This window comes from Candoia aspera, chromosome 1, assembly GCF_035149785.1.
Source record: "Candoia aspera isolate rCanAsp1 chromosome 1, rCanAsp1.hap2, whole genome shotgun sequence".
Taxonomy (NCBI): domain Eukaryota; kingdom Metazoa; phylum Chordata; class Lepidosauria; order Squamata; family Boidae; genus Candoia; species Candoia aspera.
Window position 1 is genome coordinate 306,396,534 of NC_086153.1, and position 19,305 is coordinate 306,415,838.

At 37.5% G+C, this 19,305-nt stretch overlaps 1 protein-coding gene across 2 annotated transcripts in view; it reads right to left on the minus strand.

Annotated features, from left to right (window-relative positions):
- The window catches only part of ITPK1 (inositol-tetrakisphosphate 1-kinase), a 123,651-nt gene that overhangs the window by 80,867 nt on the left and 23,479 nt on the right, over positions 1-19,305 (minus strand). For both annotated transcript variants that reach the window (XM_063290259.1, XM_063290260.1), the window contains exon 2: positions 12,530-12,554. In XM_063290259.1, coding sequence (XP_063146329.1) covers positions 12,530-12,554 — 25 coding nt within the window. The remainder of the gene's footprint in view (positions 1-12,529; positions 12,555-19,305) is intronic.

Below are 19,305 nucleotides of genomic sequence, written 5' to 3' on the forward strand. Positions count from 1 at the left end.
ATCTATTTCCTGGCTCAAACTGGCAAGTAGCTGAGGCTGTAATTTTTAGCAATTATGATCAGTCACAGCTACAAGGGGCAGATAGCTGTAAGCAGCCTTGTAGCCACAGGTTACCCTCCATCAGTTTAAAATATATAACCCATAATAAACTGGTGTCAAATTCTGGAAAGGTAACTTATTAAATTCCTCAAATTCACTCAGAAACAGTGATCTTAACATGCAAACTAAAGCCAAGCAAGTCACATACTGTTGATTCTGAATTAATCTATTTGGGCAGTCTCAAATGAAGAAAACTGGGTGTCATAGCAACATCTACAGGATGTCACATTACTAATTTTATAATTCTATGAGAAATGAATATGCAGAAAAAGAATGTGTTTGGATAGTGCTTATGTCAATCCACCCAGAGAACTGCAGTTCTTGGGCAGTTTTGAAATACAAGAAAAATACAAATTGTACCAATAAAAATGTACATGGTTCATTGAGAACTGCCAAGATATTCATGTTTTTTAATCCAATATAATATTCCATCTACCTGAATCAATTTCATTATCATAAAATACTCTCTGCATTAATCTAACTTTTAGTAGCCATCTTTCTTAAAAGATCCTGACGTATGCCATTTGAAAACCATATTTTTTCTAGGATTTTAAGACCTCTGATTTCAGCCAAGAATCCAGCAATCATGTATCATCATCATAATGAGATTTCCTTCACTAACATCATTGTACTAGTGCCTCATATAGACTTTTTAAAGTATAAGGCACAGAAAGGTATACCACATCTATAATTCAAGTGGTGGTAGTAGAAAGGCTATACATGCAATGTAGGGCAAAGAAGAATCCTAAGGATATTATATACAAATTTGCAGAAGGGAACACTATGATGGGGTAGAACAAAATACTAAATAAAGAAAATGAAATTATCGCTTCATATTGAGGTTATTTTAATTACTGCATACATATTTTAATAACAATGGATCTACCATATTAGAATTATTCAATATCAAAATAACCACAGAAACAATCTCAACTTCATTATGGGAAAGCTTCCAATCTTATTTGTATTTTTAAAACATAACTTTTAAAGGTTACTAGTTCAATCTCAAATTTAAAAAAATAATAAAAAAGAAGTGGCGCACATTCACTGGCTCCAACCAGAATTAGAAGCAATAAAAACATTAGAAAGCCTTTTAATTAGATTTTCCCCTTTTTAATGCTTTTAGCACTTTCAAAAGGTGAGTCATTGCAGGGAGGGTGGGGTTGCAATCCCATGTAGTAAAATGCAGACAAATAGTTTATTTGAAGTAGGATAAGACAACCTCAAATGTGTTCATTACAGTGGTATTACACAAAAATGTATTACCTTTCTTTCCATCCATATCAATTCTGAAAGAAAGGTTCAACTCTTAGGGCAAAAAATATGAATGCAAATAGAAATGCATTCAAAAATTCAGAATCCTTCAAAAAATGGGATTAGCAAAACAAGAAATCTTGACAGTCATATTTGACTGGCTGAATATAGTTGTTTAAGTAGGTAGAAGGCTCCCCCCACAAAAAAAGAAATTCTTCCTGGGTTTTCCTTGCCAAAAAAATTAAAAATGTTTTTAAAATGTTGTAATGGAGAAAATAGGACATCTTGCTCTAGGTGCCCTTTTAGACTTTCATTAATTGCAAAACTCACTGGAATTAAAGCTAAACGCTTTATGTTTATTTCAATGAGCCAGGGGGAACAAGAGAGAGATCTCAGTAAGTGCTTCAAATTCCTCTTGAAATCCAAAGAGATCAAATGTATTTACATTTTGTTTGAATCATGCCTGTTATGTCAAAACATAGGCAAGCACAAACAAAAGCAAACAAGCAAAATGTTACGGTCATATCCAAAGACCTCCTTCTCTAGAACTCATTGGATTTATTTATGTATTATTTTTCTTCAGTTCCAATTTGAGGATTGGCTGGCTTTATTTGTGTATTCTTCTGTTTAGTGGTGTCTCTTTTATTCCTTTGTTAACATATGCACATATAAAGGATGACAAAGCCTTTATTCTTGAATAGTTTATAACTACACACACTCAACAGCACCAGGAAATTTTTTTACAGCTGTTTACTTAGTATATTGCCTCTCTTATTACTGGAGAGCCATGACCTGAAAGTTGCAACAGGCTTCTCTCACAATGTAATCTTATACCTACACAAAAATTTAATCCTGTACCTATTCAAAAGTGAACTCAAAGAGACCTACTGTAAGGGAAGCAAGTATGGGATTGTACTTCTTGTAATGGTCAGGTTTTTAGAAAAAGCATTTAGACATTCACTTACAGAAAAAGAAAACGAACATTAATACCCCGAGGAATTCTGAAACTGACTCGTTGAATAATCTGAATTTACTCAAGTAGAGATTCACATATCACATGAAGCTGTAACCAAACAAATGACAGCATGGCTTAGAGAAATATGTGAACTCAGACGATTTGTCAAGCTTTGTTAAAATTCTGGATGGTCAAAGAATTAATACATTGCATTAAGCTATAATGTGGTTTGGTGAGCTTTGGCTTAGCGTATTGTACAAATGCAGTTACATTGATTAATGAATCATAGCATTTAGCTTAGTATTTTGCCTGAGTCAACCAACTATAGTTTATTTAATAAAAATCATGTGTGCTGGTTCAAGCAAACTATGACTGGGAATCCAATCTTTGTGAAATTTTCTATAGCTCCAAGTATTATTGTTCTTATTTACATGCTACAATAATGACTGGGTTAATGTGTCATGCTAACCAGTGTTTGCTTAACCAAGATTTCTAATAAGTCACAATCTGCTACACCATAAGCTATTACTAGTAAACCACAATGGATGGGTCTGCATAAAATATTAAGCCAAAAGAAATTAAGCAGATTAGCTTGATGTATGAACTTGACTAGAAATGGTGAAGTTACAGAGGACAATTCTTCTTTTGAAAAACTGCCCAAAACTAATTCACAAAAATACTCAGTGGAATAGAGAGGTACGAGACTTGAAGTTAGCACTGAGCAGGCACACATGTAGCCACCCTTCTTCAGTGGTGAGATGTATTGTTTCTTTTAAGTGACAACAGTATTTGTATCTCTCTGTAAATTAATGCAAATAATTGTACTCCTGTTTTCTTTCTGCGCTGCATACTGATGAATGGAAGGACAAATAAGCAGAATTTAAATTTATATAACTTATATGGGAACATGTAAGTAAAGTAAAGGTAAAGGTTTCCCTCGACGTAAAGTCCAGTCGTGTCCGACTCTAGGGGGCGGTGCTCATCTCTGTTTCTAAGCCTTGGAGCCGGTGTTGTCTGTAAGGACCCGTCCGTGGTCATGTGGCCGGCATGACGACACGGAACGCCGTTACCTTCCCGCCGAAGCGGTACCTATTAATCTACTCACATTTGCATGCTTTCGAACTGCTAGGTGAGCAGGAGCTGGGACTAGCAATGGGAGCTCACCCCGCCACGCGGATTCGAACCGCCGACCTTCTGATCGGCAAGCTCAGCAGCGCAGCGGTTTAACCCGCAGCGCCACCGCATCCCACATGGGAACATGTAAAGAACATTTAATTAATATTTGGGAAGTTTTTAATTTCTTTTAATTAATGCAAGTTAAAATTTATTGCACTTATTATTGCAGCGTATCTTGCAGTTACATCACAGTTTGAAAACAAATAGTCATAGAAGATATGAATGTAAAATTGCTGTCAGGGGCAAGTATATTTTACATCCAACTTCGTTAGCATTTGTTGTACAAGTACTTGAGAAAAATATCTTAGAATGATAGTTGAGTAAGAGTCAACAATGTGTTGTGAATGCAAAAAAGGCTAATGCAATTTTAGGCTGCATCAATGAAAGTATAGTTCATTGAGTAAAGTATAAATTATGGAAATAATAGTCTTGTTTTACTCTGTGTTAATCTAGCCCCATGTTAAGTATTGTGTTCAGCTCCAGATGTTAAAGATTCAGACAAAGTGGAACAGGTTCCGAGAAGGGCAGGAACAATGCTAAGTCCTATGAAGAGAAGTTAAAGGAGCTGGCCATGTTTAGCCTTAAGAAGTTGGAGGGGGATATATCTATATCTGTATATCTATATCTATCTCCCCCTCCAACTTCTTAAGGCTAAACATGGCCTAATTTATTTATTTATTTGATTTCTATAGCCGCCCATCTCAGTGAGTGACTCTGGGAGGCTTACAACAATAAATATGATACCACTATTCAGGTACCTGAAAGGAAGTCTCACAAGAGAAGTTCAAAACCTGTTCTAAGGACAGGACATATACTAATGAATTTAAGCTACAAGAAGGGAGATTTTTTTGAATGTTAGAAATAACTTTCCAACAGTAATAAGCAGCTCAAAAATGAAAATAATTACCCAGAGTTTAGTGGGTTCTTCTTCACTGGTGGTGTTCAAATGGAGGAAAGACCCCATCTATCTGGGGTACATTAATTTGTGTTCCTGCAGTGAGTAGAGGATTAAACTCAATGGCCTGAATGTCACTCCCAGCTTTGTGGTTCTTTGTAATGTACTTATATAATGCCACTTATATTACAGAGGAAGTGTAATAGAAAATGGGAATGAATATGTTTTTAAATATACAGTATATAGAGTTATATAGTGCAGCATAACTATGAGAAATTAGAAGTTTTGGAGGTATGTTCTTAAATTACCACTTTGAAATGGGAACAGAGGGAAAAATTCCCTTCAGTTTTGAAACAGCTGGATTCATCAGAATGCTACAAAGAAGTAGATTTGTCTTCAGCCTAAGAAAAATACTGCTGAAAATAGTTTGCACTAACTGTTGCTAGGCAACACTTGTTTTTGTGAAATATTGAGGGGTTTATTTTTGTGTGAAACATTAGTAGGTTAAGGAATATGCCCAAGGAAAGTGAGCTTATAAAATAAATACTCAATAACATATACATGACGGCTAAACTGGAGGCCCTCCAAGCTGAGCATGGCTTGAATGATCTTGGAGAACTGATTCTATAGAATCAGGAAAAGGGTGATTTTTTTTTATGTTCTTCCACACCAGCAGCTCCATACAAAGGCACATTTTGTTTGGGCATCATGACTCAGATCTCGTTACATTTGAGGGAAAATGATGGTATATAAAGTAATAAGCTTTTTAACCTTTATATAATGGTGTTCTAGCATTTCTCATAGAGCTCCCAATACTCGGTGCTTCAGGGGACAGAGTAAGAGAGAGAGTTCACAGATCTTTTTCTTAAGTTTATATCATACAGTACAAGCCTCAGCACAAATGTTAGCAAACTTTATTATTAGCCTGAATCAATCTACTGCAGCATGAAATTCTCCTCATTGAAAGTTATGTACTCTAATCTACCATGATGGCCCAGTGCAGGTCGGTAAACAGACGGCTTTCAGGTTTCTGATCTACAGCTGAGAGAGTGTGACTGGCCCCAAATCACCCAGCCAGCTTATGTGCCTTAAAGAGGACTAGAACCTGATTTTCCCACTCCTGGTCCATCACCTTAACCTTTACACCACACTGGCTCTTCAACATACATACGTATGTATATGTGTATATAAAAATATGCCCACACATAAAAATACAAATAGCTGCAGTCTGGTAATTCCCTCATTTGCTTATTTATCTCAGTTTAAAAACTACCATTTCAGGAACACGGGGCAAGCAAATTGTATATTAAAATGAAAGACTGCACAGAGCAAAATATCTTGTGGTTTTACAAGAATATACTATTTACCTTCCTTAGAATTCTGTTTTGGTTTTTATTGTAAAATAGTAATTCTTGCACCTGATGTATGGAAATGCTAATGATAGTCTCTTGTGTACGTATTACATTCTGAAATCTCAGAACCCAAACTGAATGCCAAATCACATTTCCAGTGATTAACTTGGAAATAAAATTGCATAAAATATTTATTTTCTATACTGCTTTTCCTCCCAGATTATAAAGAGAAGAGGGGGAAAGTCTTAAAACCATTGCAGTGAAACCAACAATGCTTAAACAATAAATTAAAAAATGAGGTAAAGCCAGGAAAAAGTCAGTATAAATACACAAAATGTACACATGTACGCAGCAAAGACAGACAGTGTGGTGCTCATCAGGCAGTTGGCCCCTTTTAATTTTTGGAAATTGGTATGCCATACAGCGCAAGAGCCATTTCAATATTTATGTGCATTTATTTATACAATGCCCTTGGGTTATACAAAAGCCCCATGGAGATTTTAAAAATCACTCTCAAGGAATTTGTCTTCTGGGACCTACGTTTCTTTTTCTTTCTTTTTTCTTCTTTTTAATGGCCATGGTTATCTTGGCAGCAGTTTTGTGAATAGGCAAACCTCTCCTAGCTCCCATTTTATGAGTGTACCCACCACAAATTTTCAGAATCCCAAATATGCCTCTGTCCCCAAAAGGCTGGAAAACTGGTATGCAGCTTTCATGATTCAACTGTGCCTGATAAGAATCCAGAAATCCAACACATCTGGAGGGATCCAGTTTGGGGAGGGCTCTTAAAACAAAATAGGTTATTTTCTCTATGATTGAAAACTACCCTAAAAGTTTGTAACAGTGAATGAAGAAGTCGTAACAGAAGACTTTATAACAGCTGCAAAATGCAAGGTCATCTATGTGATTATTTTAAATTGAAGCTGAAGTTGTTTTAGTTTGCAAACATGGTGCAAACGAACAGTTCCAGATACACTACTGGAATAATATATGCCTATTCTCTGTACAGTCATAACTTGTGCCAGCCTTTCAATACCTAAGGTGCCAGTTACATGGAACTAGGAGAATTTTCAGTTCAGACATGAACACTTTACCCATTCTATACCAAACATTCTTAGGCCTTTGCCAAAAAGTCATTACTTCAGTTGTTAATAGAAAGGTTCCCAATTCCCCTCTCCTTCCCAATGTTCTGTTGTTAAAAATTATTTGGAATGCTTTGACAGAATCAGCTGAGGAAGGGATAGAAAAGAGATTGCTGGGGCTGAGTAAACAGAGAAGGAAATCTAATTATTAGGGACAAGAATGAAGGTGGCTTACTGGTGCAAATAAAGGAAATTTTCTAAGTCATATTGGCTAAAAACTGAGCCTTATGGTCTAGATGCATTAGATGCCTTACTTTTGTTTCACTGAAGACGGAGCCTTCATGACCTTGCTAAAGAATGGATGTGTGTAAAATGGAATTACTGGGTATTAAGTGCTTAGCTTTAACTCTTTCTTGTAATCAGTCTAATAATTTATTAGACCAACACTATATTGCCAACTAATCAGAATAAATTCAGCATAAAATTTCAGGGAATGCTGGTGGTTATCAAATTACCCATAAGGAAGAAACCTGAGCACTCTCTGAGTTTATTAGAAAAGTTGTTGGAAGCTTTATAGAAAAAGATGGTCTGGGACAAATTTGTGCTGTTGTAAGCATGATCACTGTCATTAGGCTGGTAATCCAGTGGTATAATTAGGGATGGAGGCAACTTGAATGATATGGGCACTATAAATTTGAACCTGAACCTGAAGAAATTGAGAACAAATCTGTTTACAGTTTAAGCAACTACTGCACCATTGGTTTATTCCATTTAAAGAACATAAATGTTTTATGACATACTTCTGAAAGATGATAGCCAGAAATCTTCGGTTCTCACTTCAGTACTTTCTGCTTTTTAATATAATAATTTTACTAAACACAAGGACTGTAATCCAATTGTCCTTTCACAGAGAATGGATTAAACCTTTCAATTTTCATTACAGAATTATTTTCAAATCAAATATCCCTCATCTTATATCCATGCACGTGAATACTGTTTCTTAACCAAAGAAATTTGCATGTGTCTTTCTTGAATCTTATGTTATTTTCTATCCATTTTTCTAGTCAATGAAAACCAGAAAATGCAGAACAATTAGCTGCTCTCAGAACACACTCCTTGCAATTAGCAGTTTTTCAAAAGAGAACCTTTTCATCCCTTGTAGCAAAGCACAACTTGTCAGAACATACAGCTCCCCAAATCCTGCCTTTTCACTGGGTCTCAGTGAACTCCATTAGCAAACCCCTACTTGCATTCCTTTTTCACTTACAGTGCACAACCCAGCTGCCTTATATTCCTTCTGTATCTCTGCTTTTTTACCAGAAAGTATTCAGTCACACACAACAGGCAATTAACAGCTCTCAGGATACACTTCTTGCAATCAGCAACTATTCACAGCTGAACACACATACCCTCAGAACTTACGCCTTCCCTATTCACTCTCTCCTCTTTGTCTCTTCCTCCTGTTGAGATCCAAGCAAAGTCTTGCTAGGCTTATTACTATTGTTATTAGTAATGACTACTACTCTGTATACGGGTAAGACTGTCTTTTAAGCCAGCTTCAAAATATGATAAAGGTATACCCATGCCAGGGCTTTTTCATATATGACAAACATAAGAGAAATAACTAAAAAGGCCTACTTGATCTTACTGGCCAGTGAGTAGTTTATTTTCATAACCTTTCACAAATTACTGATCTTAAACTGGAACGCCAGTTTGCAACTGGCTGCAAGCTATTTTGAATATTTCTAGAAAAGCAGGATGCACATATATCTGATTCTTCTCTGTGCAGTCCTAAATTCTGTGACATAGAGGCTTATTTAGTTCCTATTCCATGATCCTATTCTGTGACCCTATTCTTATTTGGTTCCTACTCTGCAGCATCAGATGAAGACATATTTTTTTAACCAAGAGGGGTTGCATTAGCATGTTAAATATATTTTTGTTCTTAGATCACAGTGACCCGTCAGATATCGCTCAACTATAAGCTGTAGTTCAGCAAGATCTGGAAAACAAACCGGCTCCTCACTTTTTCATTTGCTACAGTTAATTTTACTTTGTTTCTTTACATTGTATGTTTTTGATTTAATCTTTATTTTGTTAACCACTCAGGAATGCTGGCTCATGCTAGTAATATGAGGATTCTATCGGCTTAGCTGAATAGTACATACATAACACTGGAAAGAAAAATCAAAAGCAACTCTGCTGGTTAACACAAATATTCCTCCAGTCAGTTCATTAAATATTTAGGATAGCATAATCCAGAGTCATCTATGTTCCTTATTAGTATAAGAAAAAGGATAAAAATGTATAAACTTCACCTAGCTAAGGATTTGTCCATTCCCAGAAGCAAGAGTTTCAGTAAATCCTTTAAGAGTATATATTTATTTACCTTCCACATTTTTTTCGTAACAATCAGAATAGTTCAACAGCAGAGAAGTGACATATTCAAATACTACCAGTGATTTAATGACATAGGTTTAGTAAAGATTTATGAGACTTTGATATGTCACAAAAAGAAAACTTCAGCAGAAACAAGCAAATATATAACCAGCAGAGCTATGACAGTGGGCAGTTATTTCCCTATTCTAAACCTCTAACATGAATGTGTTATCTTTTTGCTATTAAGTAACAGAATGCTTAATTAGTAAAATTATACACAAAAATGGAGGACAGTTCACAAAGACTGCAATAGGAAGCACATCAGAGAGGACAGTGTCAAGTCAAAGTTAAAGACAAAACACATTTGAAAAAGAACAATGTTCTCTTGGACTCCTGCTCTGTTAGTTAAGACTAAATTACAACAACAATTTTGAATAACAAAGTTATCACTAAATGTAAGAGCTCTTCCTCTGTGCTGAAGGAATCAAACAACAGAAGATGAATTAAAGTATTTTTTAAAAAACTTTTCCCAGTTATGAGGGAAAGCCATTAGTTTTGATGGTTTTATATGGGATCAATCCACGTGTGTTTTTATGCATGCCATGCTATCATGACCCCAGGATTTAAGCTTTCATTTATAATTTTGTGTGCTTTGATTTCTCAACACAACCAATTTGTTTTTAAAACAGAGATAGGCAACATGTGGCACTTCAAATGTTGCTGGACTCCATGAGCCTTGGATAAAAAAACATAAATGGTGAGAGATAATGGGCACTGCCGTCTCATAACATCTGGAGGGTCACCTACATCCCATGGCTATTTTTGCTGTGGATGATAAGTATAGTTTTATTAAAACACAATTCAAAGTCCAATAAAGCCAGTTTGGTCTAGTGGTTAAGGCAACGGGCCAGAAACCAGGAGACTGTGAGTTCTAGTCCCCCCTTAGGTATGAAAGCTGGCTGGGTGACCTTGGATCAGTCACTCTCTCTCAGCCCAACTCACCTCACAGGGTTGTTGTTGTGGGGAAAATAGGAGGAGGAAGGAGTATTAGGTATATTCCCCGCCTTGAGCTATTTATAAAAATAATAAAGGTGGGATAGAAAATGAATGAATGAATGAATGAATGAATGAATGAATGAATGAATGGAATAGCATTGGGTTTAATGTATTCTAGAAAATAGCAAGGATACAGCAACAGACAAAGCAATGCATTTATTTTGGTATACACTAATCTAAGGCTTTACTATCCAAGGAAAGTTTCAGTGTGATATTATACCTAATCCTAACAACACTTGGCTTAATAATACCTCGAGAAGCTACTAAAATGTAGAAGGTTGCAAGGGTGTTCTTCTGTTATTTGTGAATTGCCATCTAAACCAAATCTTCAGATTATTTCTGGCAGACCACAGCTTCAGAAGGATGTATTACTCACAGAACTGATATAGTGAGAAGGATAGCACCTTCTATCTGCAAATGTTGTTAAATGCTGTTAAAGTGCTGCACTCAATATGCCAATAAATTTGGAAAACTCAACAGCGGCCAAAGGATTGGAAAAGGTCAGTTTACGTTCCAATTCCAAAGAAGGGCAGCGCCAAAGAATGTTCAAACTACTGCACAACTGTGCTCATTTCACATGCTAGCAAGTTTATGCTCAAAATCCTACAAGCTAGGCTTCAGCAATATCTGAACCGAGAACTACCAGAAGTACAAGCTGGGTTTTGAAGAGCCAGAGGAACTAGAGGTCAAATTGCCAACATTCCAAGTGGGGGAGATTACATTTGGCAGGGAGGACTCTACAACACCAGCCACCCCCAGGAAGAGCTATTGCCCTTCCCATCCCAAGCGAGGCGGCAGAACCAGGTCTTCAAATCCTTCCAGAAGGCTGGGAGTGAAGGGGCCTGCCTCATCTCTGTGAGGTCTCTCCCCATGGCTGGAGACAGTGCACGAGAGGCATGGGTTGAGGTGGGTGCATGAGGGGGTGGATGAGAGGTGTGGTGCAGGTCGGGGAGGGTGCCATTGGGTGCGCGAGAGGCACTGCAAGAGTCAGGGAGGGTGTGCGAGGGGGGAGGGTGTATGTGAGAAGTATGGCGCAGGTTGGGGAGGGTACGCGAGAGGCATAGTGTGGGTCAGGGAGCTGTGCAAGAGTGTGTGTGGGTCAGGGAGCTGTGCAAGAGTGTGTGTGGGTTGGGGAGGTTGCAAGAGTGTGTGAGAGGCACAGTGCGGGGAGGGTGCAAGGGTTTGAGAGGTACAGCACAGGTTGGGGAAGGTGCGCAAGGCAGGGTGCAGTGTGAGTTGGGGAGGGTGCGCGGAAGTGTGAGGGGGTGCGAGGGAGGCGTAGCGAGGATTGGGGAGAGTGTGCAGGGGTGTGCAAGTGGCTCCTGAGAGCGCAGAGAGGTTGGGGGAGAGTGCCTGGGTGGGGGAGACTTAACCCAGAGACTTGTGACCTTCCCTGCCGGCTTCCCCACTGGCTTTCTGGGGAAGCTGACAGGGAAGGTTGCAAATGGTGATCACATGTTCACAGGGTGCTGCAACAGGTTGTGTGAACCAGCTGCCAAGAGCCCAGATCACAATCATGTGATCACGGGGGTGCTCGGACCGCTGGAACTCTGAGAACTGGTCATAACCACCATTCGTTCAGCACTGGCATAACTTTGAACAGTTGCTGAATGAATGGGTGTAGGTCAAGGACTACCTGTGTACTACAAATACAAGGGTTACTACAGAATATGTACTGCATGTCCAGTTCCCCTTCCAGTCTCCAATTTGTGTAATACTGAAAAATACAACATGAAGTCAATCATGTTGCATGTTTCATTACATTACAGAGGAAAGGAGGAAAATAAGGAAATAGATATAATGTATTAATAGAATTACAGGGATTTGAAAATGTCTATCCTGCATTTGCAAAGCTACTGCAGGGATTTGATTTGCATAAAAATTGAAGGAAGTGAAAATAGGTGATGACAATTAAATTAACAGCCTTGTACTTCTCCCTCTGTATATGAGAGAATGTTGCTAGATTCAATGAAAACCAAGTGGCTTCCACCTACCACCCTGTACACATTGGCATTGTTGTGCTTTTGTAAAATAAAGTACTATTTAAATCTACCACCTTAAAGCAAGGAAAATTTTAAATGCGATAATATTTGGGGTTACTCATGTACGTAATTATTATTCATAAAGTTTCATAAACTATTCAGCTTTTACTGTTGGAGAGGAACTCATGTTCTCACGTTACTTTATATGTGTACATCATAATAAATAAAGCTTGAAAGAGACAGATGCCACACAAGCACAAACCTTTAAAACAAAGATCAAACAAATAAAACACACTCACCTGTATAACCTCTATCCCTCTTTTCCTGAGGAAAGAAAAGGGGAAAAAAGAAAAAAAATGTATTAGGGAAATGTACAACCAGTTATAGGTTTAATATCAGTAAAATTGTATTTGGAATAATTTCTCTCCCGAATGTTTGAAGTTTTAATTCAGAAGTAGAAAACTTTTGATAATTTAAAGCTTCTGTGGTGCATTTCTATACCATTTTATTTATTGGGATGTAAACAAGCTCCATTAAAGTTAATGGTATTTACTTTTGAGCAGTGTAAATACTTGATTAGAAGGCTTCATACTCAGAACTACAATTCAAGCATTTTACCATTCAATTTCCAAATCAAAATATAATAAATATACCAGCATAAAAGCAAAGCCTTTCCCAACTTCAAGGTCTTTTTAAACTACAATTTGATAGTACAGTTAGTATAATAAACTTAGTACTACACTACACTACATACTATACTTCTATAATTAGTAGAGAAAAAGGACAGACAATCCATGGGCTGCATTTATCCCAGATGCAATATTATGTCCCCCACTCTTGCCAAAGAGTATGCTGCCAACATGACCAATATTTACTGTTTCTTTGTAGAATTAAGATCTAGCCTATATTAAGCTAGAAGGAGAGCCAATATCGAGTCCATCTTCAGTCATGAAAGCCTGCTGATTGACTTTGGGCCAAAGTCATTATCTACGCCCCCCCATCACTTCAATGTTGTGAGGGAAAAACGGGAATTGGATGAGGCAGTACTATGTATGCTACCTTGAGAATTGAGAAGAAAGTTGGTAGGTAAATCTAAAAAATAAGTAGGTTACTTAAAAAAAAAAAAAGGTCTATAAAAATATAATTCACTGAGTATCCATTGTGACCATCAGACCCCAAATTATTTTTTTCTTAAAATACAGACCTCAACTACAAAAGAGGTTGGTGTGGAAAATCAAAACACATTTCCCATATGAAAAAAAAAAACAGTTTGCACAATTGGAAAATATGCTACTGACAATATGAAAATTCCATGCAATCCATTCAGTGTCTTCGTGTGTTTCACATAAATATACCCCAAAGGAGGAAATATATGCTTCTGAAAAAAACAGTTGGTAAGAATGAACTAAATTTTAAAATAGTTACGTCATTAAGCTTACAAATGCTGCAAATCAGTTTGAAAGTGATGCTTCATATCATGCAGGAGTATGATTGCAGCAACTGTTGCAACTCATTATAACAGATTTGTGTATTTCCAAGATTGCACAACTGAAGCAGAAATCATCACACATATGAAGCCTCCCTGCTGCAGCCACATGATCCTGGAAACATACACAGCTGCTTTAATGAGCTGCAGTCAGGTGCTGTATTTGTGTTAGTGGGTGTTCTGAAGCACCTCTTCCATATCAAGTCCAAAGCATTGCACAGTCCTATACTTGAAACTATTTCAACCCAACAAACAGGATATGAGGTATCATCTAGCTATAGCTGCTTTAAGAGATCACATTTTCATAGATACTTCCATACATTATATCAAGCAGATATTTGATATTCCTAAAATATCAAATTGGCATTTTTAAAAAATCCGTTCAATCATGTCTGATTCTCGGAGACTGCCTGAACAAGTCCCCTGCAGTTTTCTTGGCAAGGTTTTTCAGACGTAGTTTGCCATTGCCTCCTTCCTAGGGCTGAGAGAAAGTGACTGGCCCAAGGTCACCCAGCTGGCTTTCTGCCTAAGGTGGGACTAGAACTCACAGTCTATCAGTTTATAGCCTTGTGCCTTAACTACTACCCCAAACTGGCTCTCTTAAATTGGCAATAAGAAAACAAAAATAATTAGCTATGCAATCAATTCCAAAAGTTCATGCACTTCTCCAAAAAGCAGCTGAAAAGCAGCTGAGCAGGAATTTGTATGATAATATATTTAGTTAAAATATAAGAGGAATGAATATTCCATGTTAGAAATAAGAAATGACTAAGGGGAAATAGCAACGTAACAGCCAAAGAATATGCTATGGGGAATAGAAAGAAGCCAAGCTAAAGTAATGCAAACTCATTCTGATTTTTTTTTAATTGCATACTTCAAGGTATTGCATATTGTATGCTTCAGCAAGTGTTAATCAAGCATGTGACTGTTTTTCTTTTGTTTTTTAATTGACTTTTGAACTGGAAAGAGGTGGACCATTATTTCAAGTAGGGGCCATAGTTCAGTGATGTTTCAACTGCAAAAAGGTTGAAATAATCTTCCATATAGAGTGCTGATCTTCAGCATCTTTTCCTTAAATGAAGATCAAGTAGCAAATGATGAAACTGTTAATGGACTTGACTACTCTGATCCAGATGAGATGAGATTCTGTATAAAGTATTTTCATATCCTTTCCATAGCTTTTTTCTAGAAATGTTTGTATTACGATTTAATCAGAAACAAGGTTTTATTAAAATATACTGGATATATTTCAATAATTTATTTTTACAAACATTACTCAAAGTGTTTTAAGTTTACAAGAACGTATCTTAATAGGAGTAATAACTTCTGCCTAGACTGATAGTGAAAGATGGTCTAACCCTCACCTAGTCAGGAGTTTGTAAACCATAATAAAGTGCTTCACCTTTTGTATAAAAAGGCATTCTAAATCCTTTTCCTCTTGAACTTGTGGTCTCCCTGTCTTGGATTAGATTAAAAGGGCTTTGACAGTATAAAGTCGGCAAGGCATAGAATGCCCTGTCGAAGACTTTGTGTAAACTGGACAAGAATACGCCCCCCCCCCCCGCCATTAGTACTTAACTTCAAAGTCTTTCATCATGCATGGGGGCAGGTTAGGAAGGGGAGATTATAATAAAGACTATGAATTCAGAAAACCAGAAACCAGACCTGTTGTACTTTCAAACTTTATAAAGGAATGAGTTTAATCAAAAGTCTCAGTAGGACAGAATCACTTGATACAAACTCTTAACCATAATCTCATTGACTGGAAGATTCAGCTATTTAAAAAGGAAACTCCACTTTTCCCTTATTATCAGAGCTTGTTCCCTAAACAATGACAAAAAGAGCTCAGATTTGTAATAAATGAGAGATGAAAAAGAGAGAGGAATCTAAATAACTAACTACCCATTGTTTTTGGTACTGGAATGTTTTGAACTAGATGTATACTTTATTTCTTTTATTCTTCCTCTGTCACCATTAGAGCTAACAGTATTGCCAGCTTGTGTATAACTTTAATGATAGCCAGTAATTAATACACACACACACACACACACAGAGCCAGTAATATCTAAGAGGTTCATACACTATCTATTTGGCAGTATGCTCTATATTTTTATTTTTATTAATATACTGAAACAGTCCAGTGTTCTTCAGCATATGAAATAAAAATGTTAATTATTTTTTTAAAAATGGTCCTAAATTGGTCATTCTTGAAGTTATTGGCTCCAAATTCACCTAATCAATGTAGAAGTGTTTCTTAGAAGAAATAAAAAGGCATGCACTATAGGAAATTTTATTTGTTTGTTTGTTTGTAAGATTTATCTAGTCACCCACCTCATAAAACACAACTCTGGGCAACTCACAACAATATTATGATTCAATAAATTTAGAGGCAAAATAATTTACTGTTTCTTAAACCTATAGGTTTTCTTCTTATTTCTTGGGTAGCAATAAGAATTAAGTCGTTGCACATGATCACAATCATATGGACCAGAATACTGAACCTCAAGTCTGGATAGCAGGCATTATTTTTAGTCATGCAATTTTGTTACAGAGATGCCCAACATTTTTCAGATTCAGAAACTTCTTCCAATCCAGCCTCTTTCAAAATACAGGTAGTCCTTGACTTATCACCATTTGTTCAGCAACCGTTTGAAGTTACGACAGTGCTGAAAAAATGGATTTACAACTGGTCCCCAAAGTTACAGTCGTTGCAGCAGCCCACGGTCATATGATCAAAATTTGGGCGCTTGGTAGCCCACCAGCACTTACGTCTACAGGGGCGCTTCAACTCCCCACCCTACCCCACCCCCAGCACAGCACGAAGCTGTCCCTGGAAGCCTCAGCTGCCCCAGCCCAGTCCCGGCCACAGTAGCCCTTGCCATCCTGCACTCTGAGACCCCTGCTGCCTGCACTTCACTGCCCCAGCTGACCTTTGCCGTCTTCTTGCTCCCACTGCTGATGAAGCGTGCCTGGCCTGGCCCTTTGCACCAAGAAGCCCCTTTGCACCACACTCCTGGGCCAAGCCGGGGCTGGGCTTTGCACTGCAGCTCTGGGGCTTTGCAGGAGGAAGGAGAAAGCCTCATGAACAGCCAGCAGCTTCCAATGTGAGCTGCAGAGTGCGTGCCGGAAGGGGCCGCAGACTTCCCACTCCTCCATGCCGAATTTTTTCAGCTATGTGATGTTTGAGGGGTTTCTCATATGCACAGCCCATGTCAAATCACCCCATAGCATCTCAATGGGATTTAGATCCAGGTTTTGACTTAGCCATTCCAGAACCTTCCATTTCTTCTTTTCAGCCATTCCTTGGTGGATTTACTGGAATTTTTAGGGTCACAGTCATGCTGCAAGGTCCATTTCTGGTTGATCTTCAATCTTCTGACAGATTATTTCACATTATCCCTCAAGCATCCTCTGGTACAATGAAGAATTCATAGCAGATTATATGATGGTGAGCTTCCCAGGCCCTGATGAAGCAAAGCAGTCCCAAACCATAACGTTTCCACCACCATTCTTTACAGCTGGTATCAGGTTCTTCTGGTGAAATGCTGTTTTTGGTTTTTGCAAAAATGTCTTCTGGTACTATGGCCAAATAACTTTATCTTTGCCTCATTTGTCTAGAGCACATTGTTCCAGAAATCCTGGTCTTTGCCTAGGTGTTCAAAAGCAAACTTTAGTCTTGCCCTGGTGTTCTTTCTGAACAGCAAAGGCTTCTTCCTGACACACCTCCCATGTAGATCTAACTTGTGCAGCTTCTAATGGTAGATTCATGCACTTTGACATTAATAGTGGTGAGAACCTGTAGGTCACATGATGAAAATCTGGGGTTCTCAGTGACTTCTTTTGGCATCTTGTGTTCTGCGGCCTGACCTGGGCAAGTTAGCAGTTGCTTAGAATTTTCTCTACTTGAGGATTATCTTCTGGAAAGTGGAATGATTGATGTCCAATTGTTTCGTGATCTTTTTAAATCCCTTCCCAGATTCATAGATATCTATAACCTTCTTTCTGAAGGCCTCAGAGAACTCTTTCAATCTAGGCATGGTGATATCACACACTTCAACAACAAAGAGCAAATCAAACTAAATGTCTGAGGTTTAAATAAGACAGGATCCTCCCAGATCCTATCTAAGAATATTTCCAATGGAAACACAGGAATAAGCATGGTCATCAGAATAATAGTCTTTGCATGTATACTAGCTGCTAAAATCCTGCCCACTAATTCATACAACTCTGTATGAATTGTATGAATGCAAAATAGGATTTATTTTGGCTTGCAAGCAAATTACTTTGCAAGCCAAAATAAATCCTCACTGTTATGATACACATTGATATTATTAATTATATGATTGGATTCATACACTAAATTAATGGTTTGTTTAACCATTGCTTATTGAATTAATCAAAATTAACTGACCTCACATAATATGAGAACTATAAACCAGGGGTCATAAACTACAGTGACCAAGTTCATACACCATACAAACGTAATATGCTTTTCTTGGTTTTCGTTGGTGTGTTTGCAAATGGAGACTGTAAGTAAGGCAACTGGACTATCCAATGGCTGCAGGAGTTTTAAAAAATAAAATACTAGTTTCCAATGGAAGTTACTCTAATTTATATCTAAAAACAGTAGACTGAATTCCTATTTGAGCAGAAGATGAACTAAGAAAAGATTGTCCTGAACATCCTAAAGACTTGTTTGGGAATAAAGTATATTTATGTTATAAGGATTACTATTTATGACTGATTATACATGCATAGTATTATGATGTTCATATAAGCTTCTGAATTGAAAATTTCAAATGTTTCTGTATTTTTTCTTTTTTGGCTAATAGAAGGTCTAAAGGTTTAAATTTCATGAGATATTGAAGGGCCAGTACAACTTATACAGGGAAAGTGTTAGACTCCTATTTGGCATCCTTGAAGACCAGTTAGCAATATTCCTTCTCCCAAACAAATGAAACCTTTTGCAAAACACACTATACTAAGAAAATTGTTCAGCTATAAATACGCAACATGCTGATGTGCACTATACTTGTCATGAGTAAGGATGGCGAGCAGGGGGCTCCCATCCAGGCTGTAAAGCGCATGCGTAGCACTGAGGAATTAGGTAGCCATTCAAAGAGACACAGATCGGGCCCGCCTTAGCCTTTGGGGTTTATATGTCTGGGTTTTTCCCACGCTTCTTCAGTTTGTTAGGATTTTCTGTTATGTAGCAGTAATAAACACTAGAGACCTATTCCTTGTCTCAGCGTGGTTCCTGGCTGTTAGGACAATACTGGTTATGTCAGCACACAAGAAGAGTCTTCTGAACTGGAGTGGGATATGTATGTATGTACGTGACTTATATGGCTGTCCATATTACACACAATAATCCTTTAATTTTTAAGATCACCTATTTACCAACTAACGCTGGGCAGTTTACAAAGTATTATAAGCAATTTTTTGTGTAATAAATAAACTATCTACAAAAGAACACAACGACACATCCCCTTTCCATTTGGAATCTTTACTTCAACCCTCAATTCATGCTTCCAACCACCAAAAGCAAAATGTAAAGTCAAAGAATGCCTCTGCTGTTCCTCTGATGTG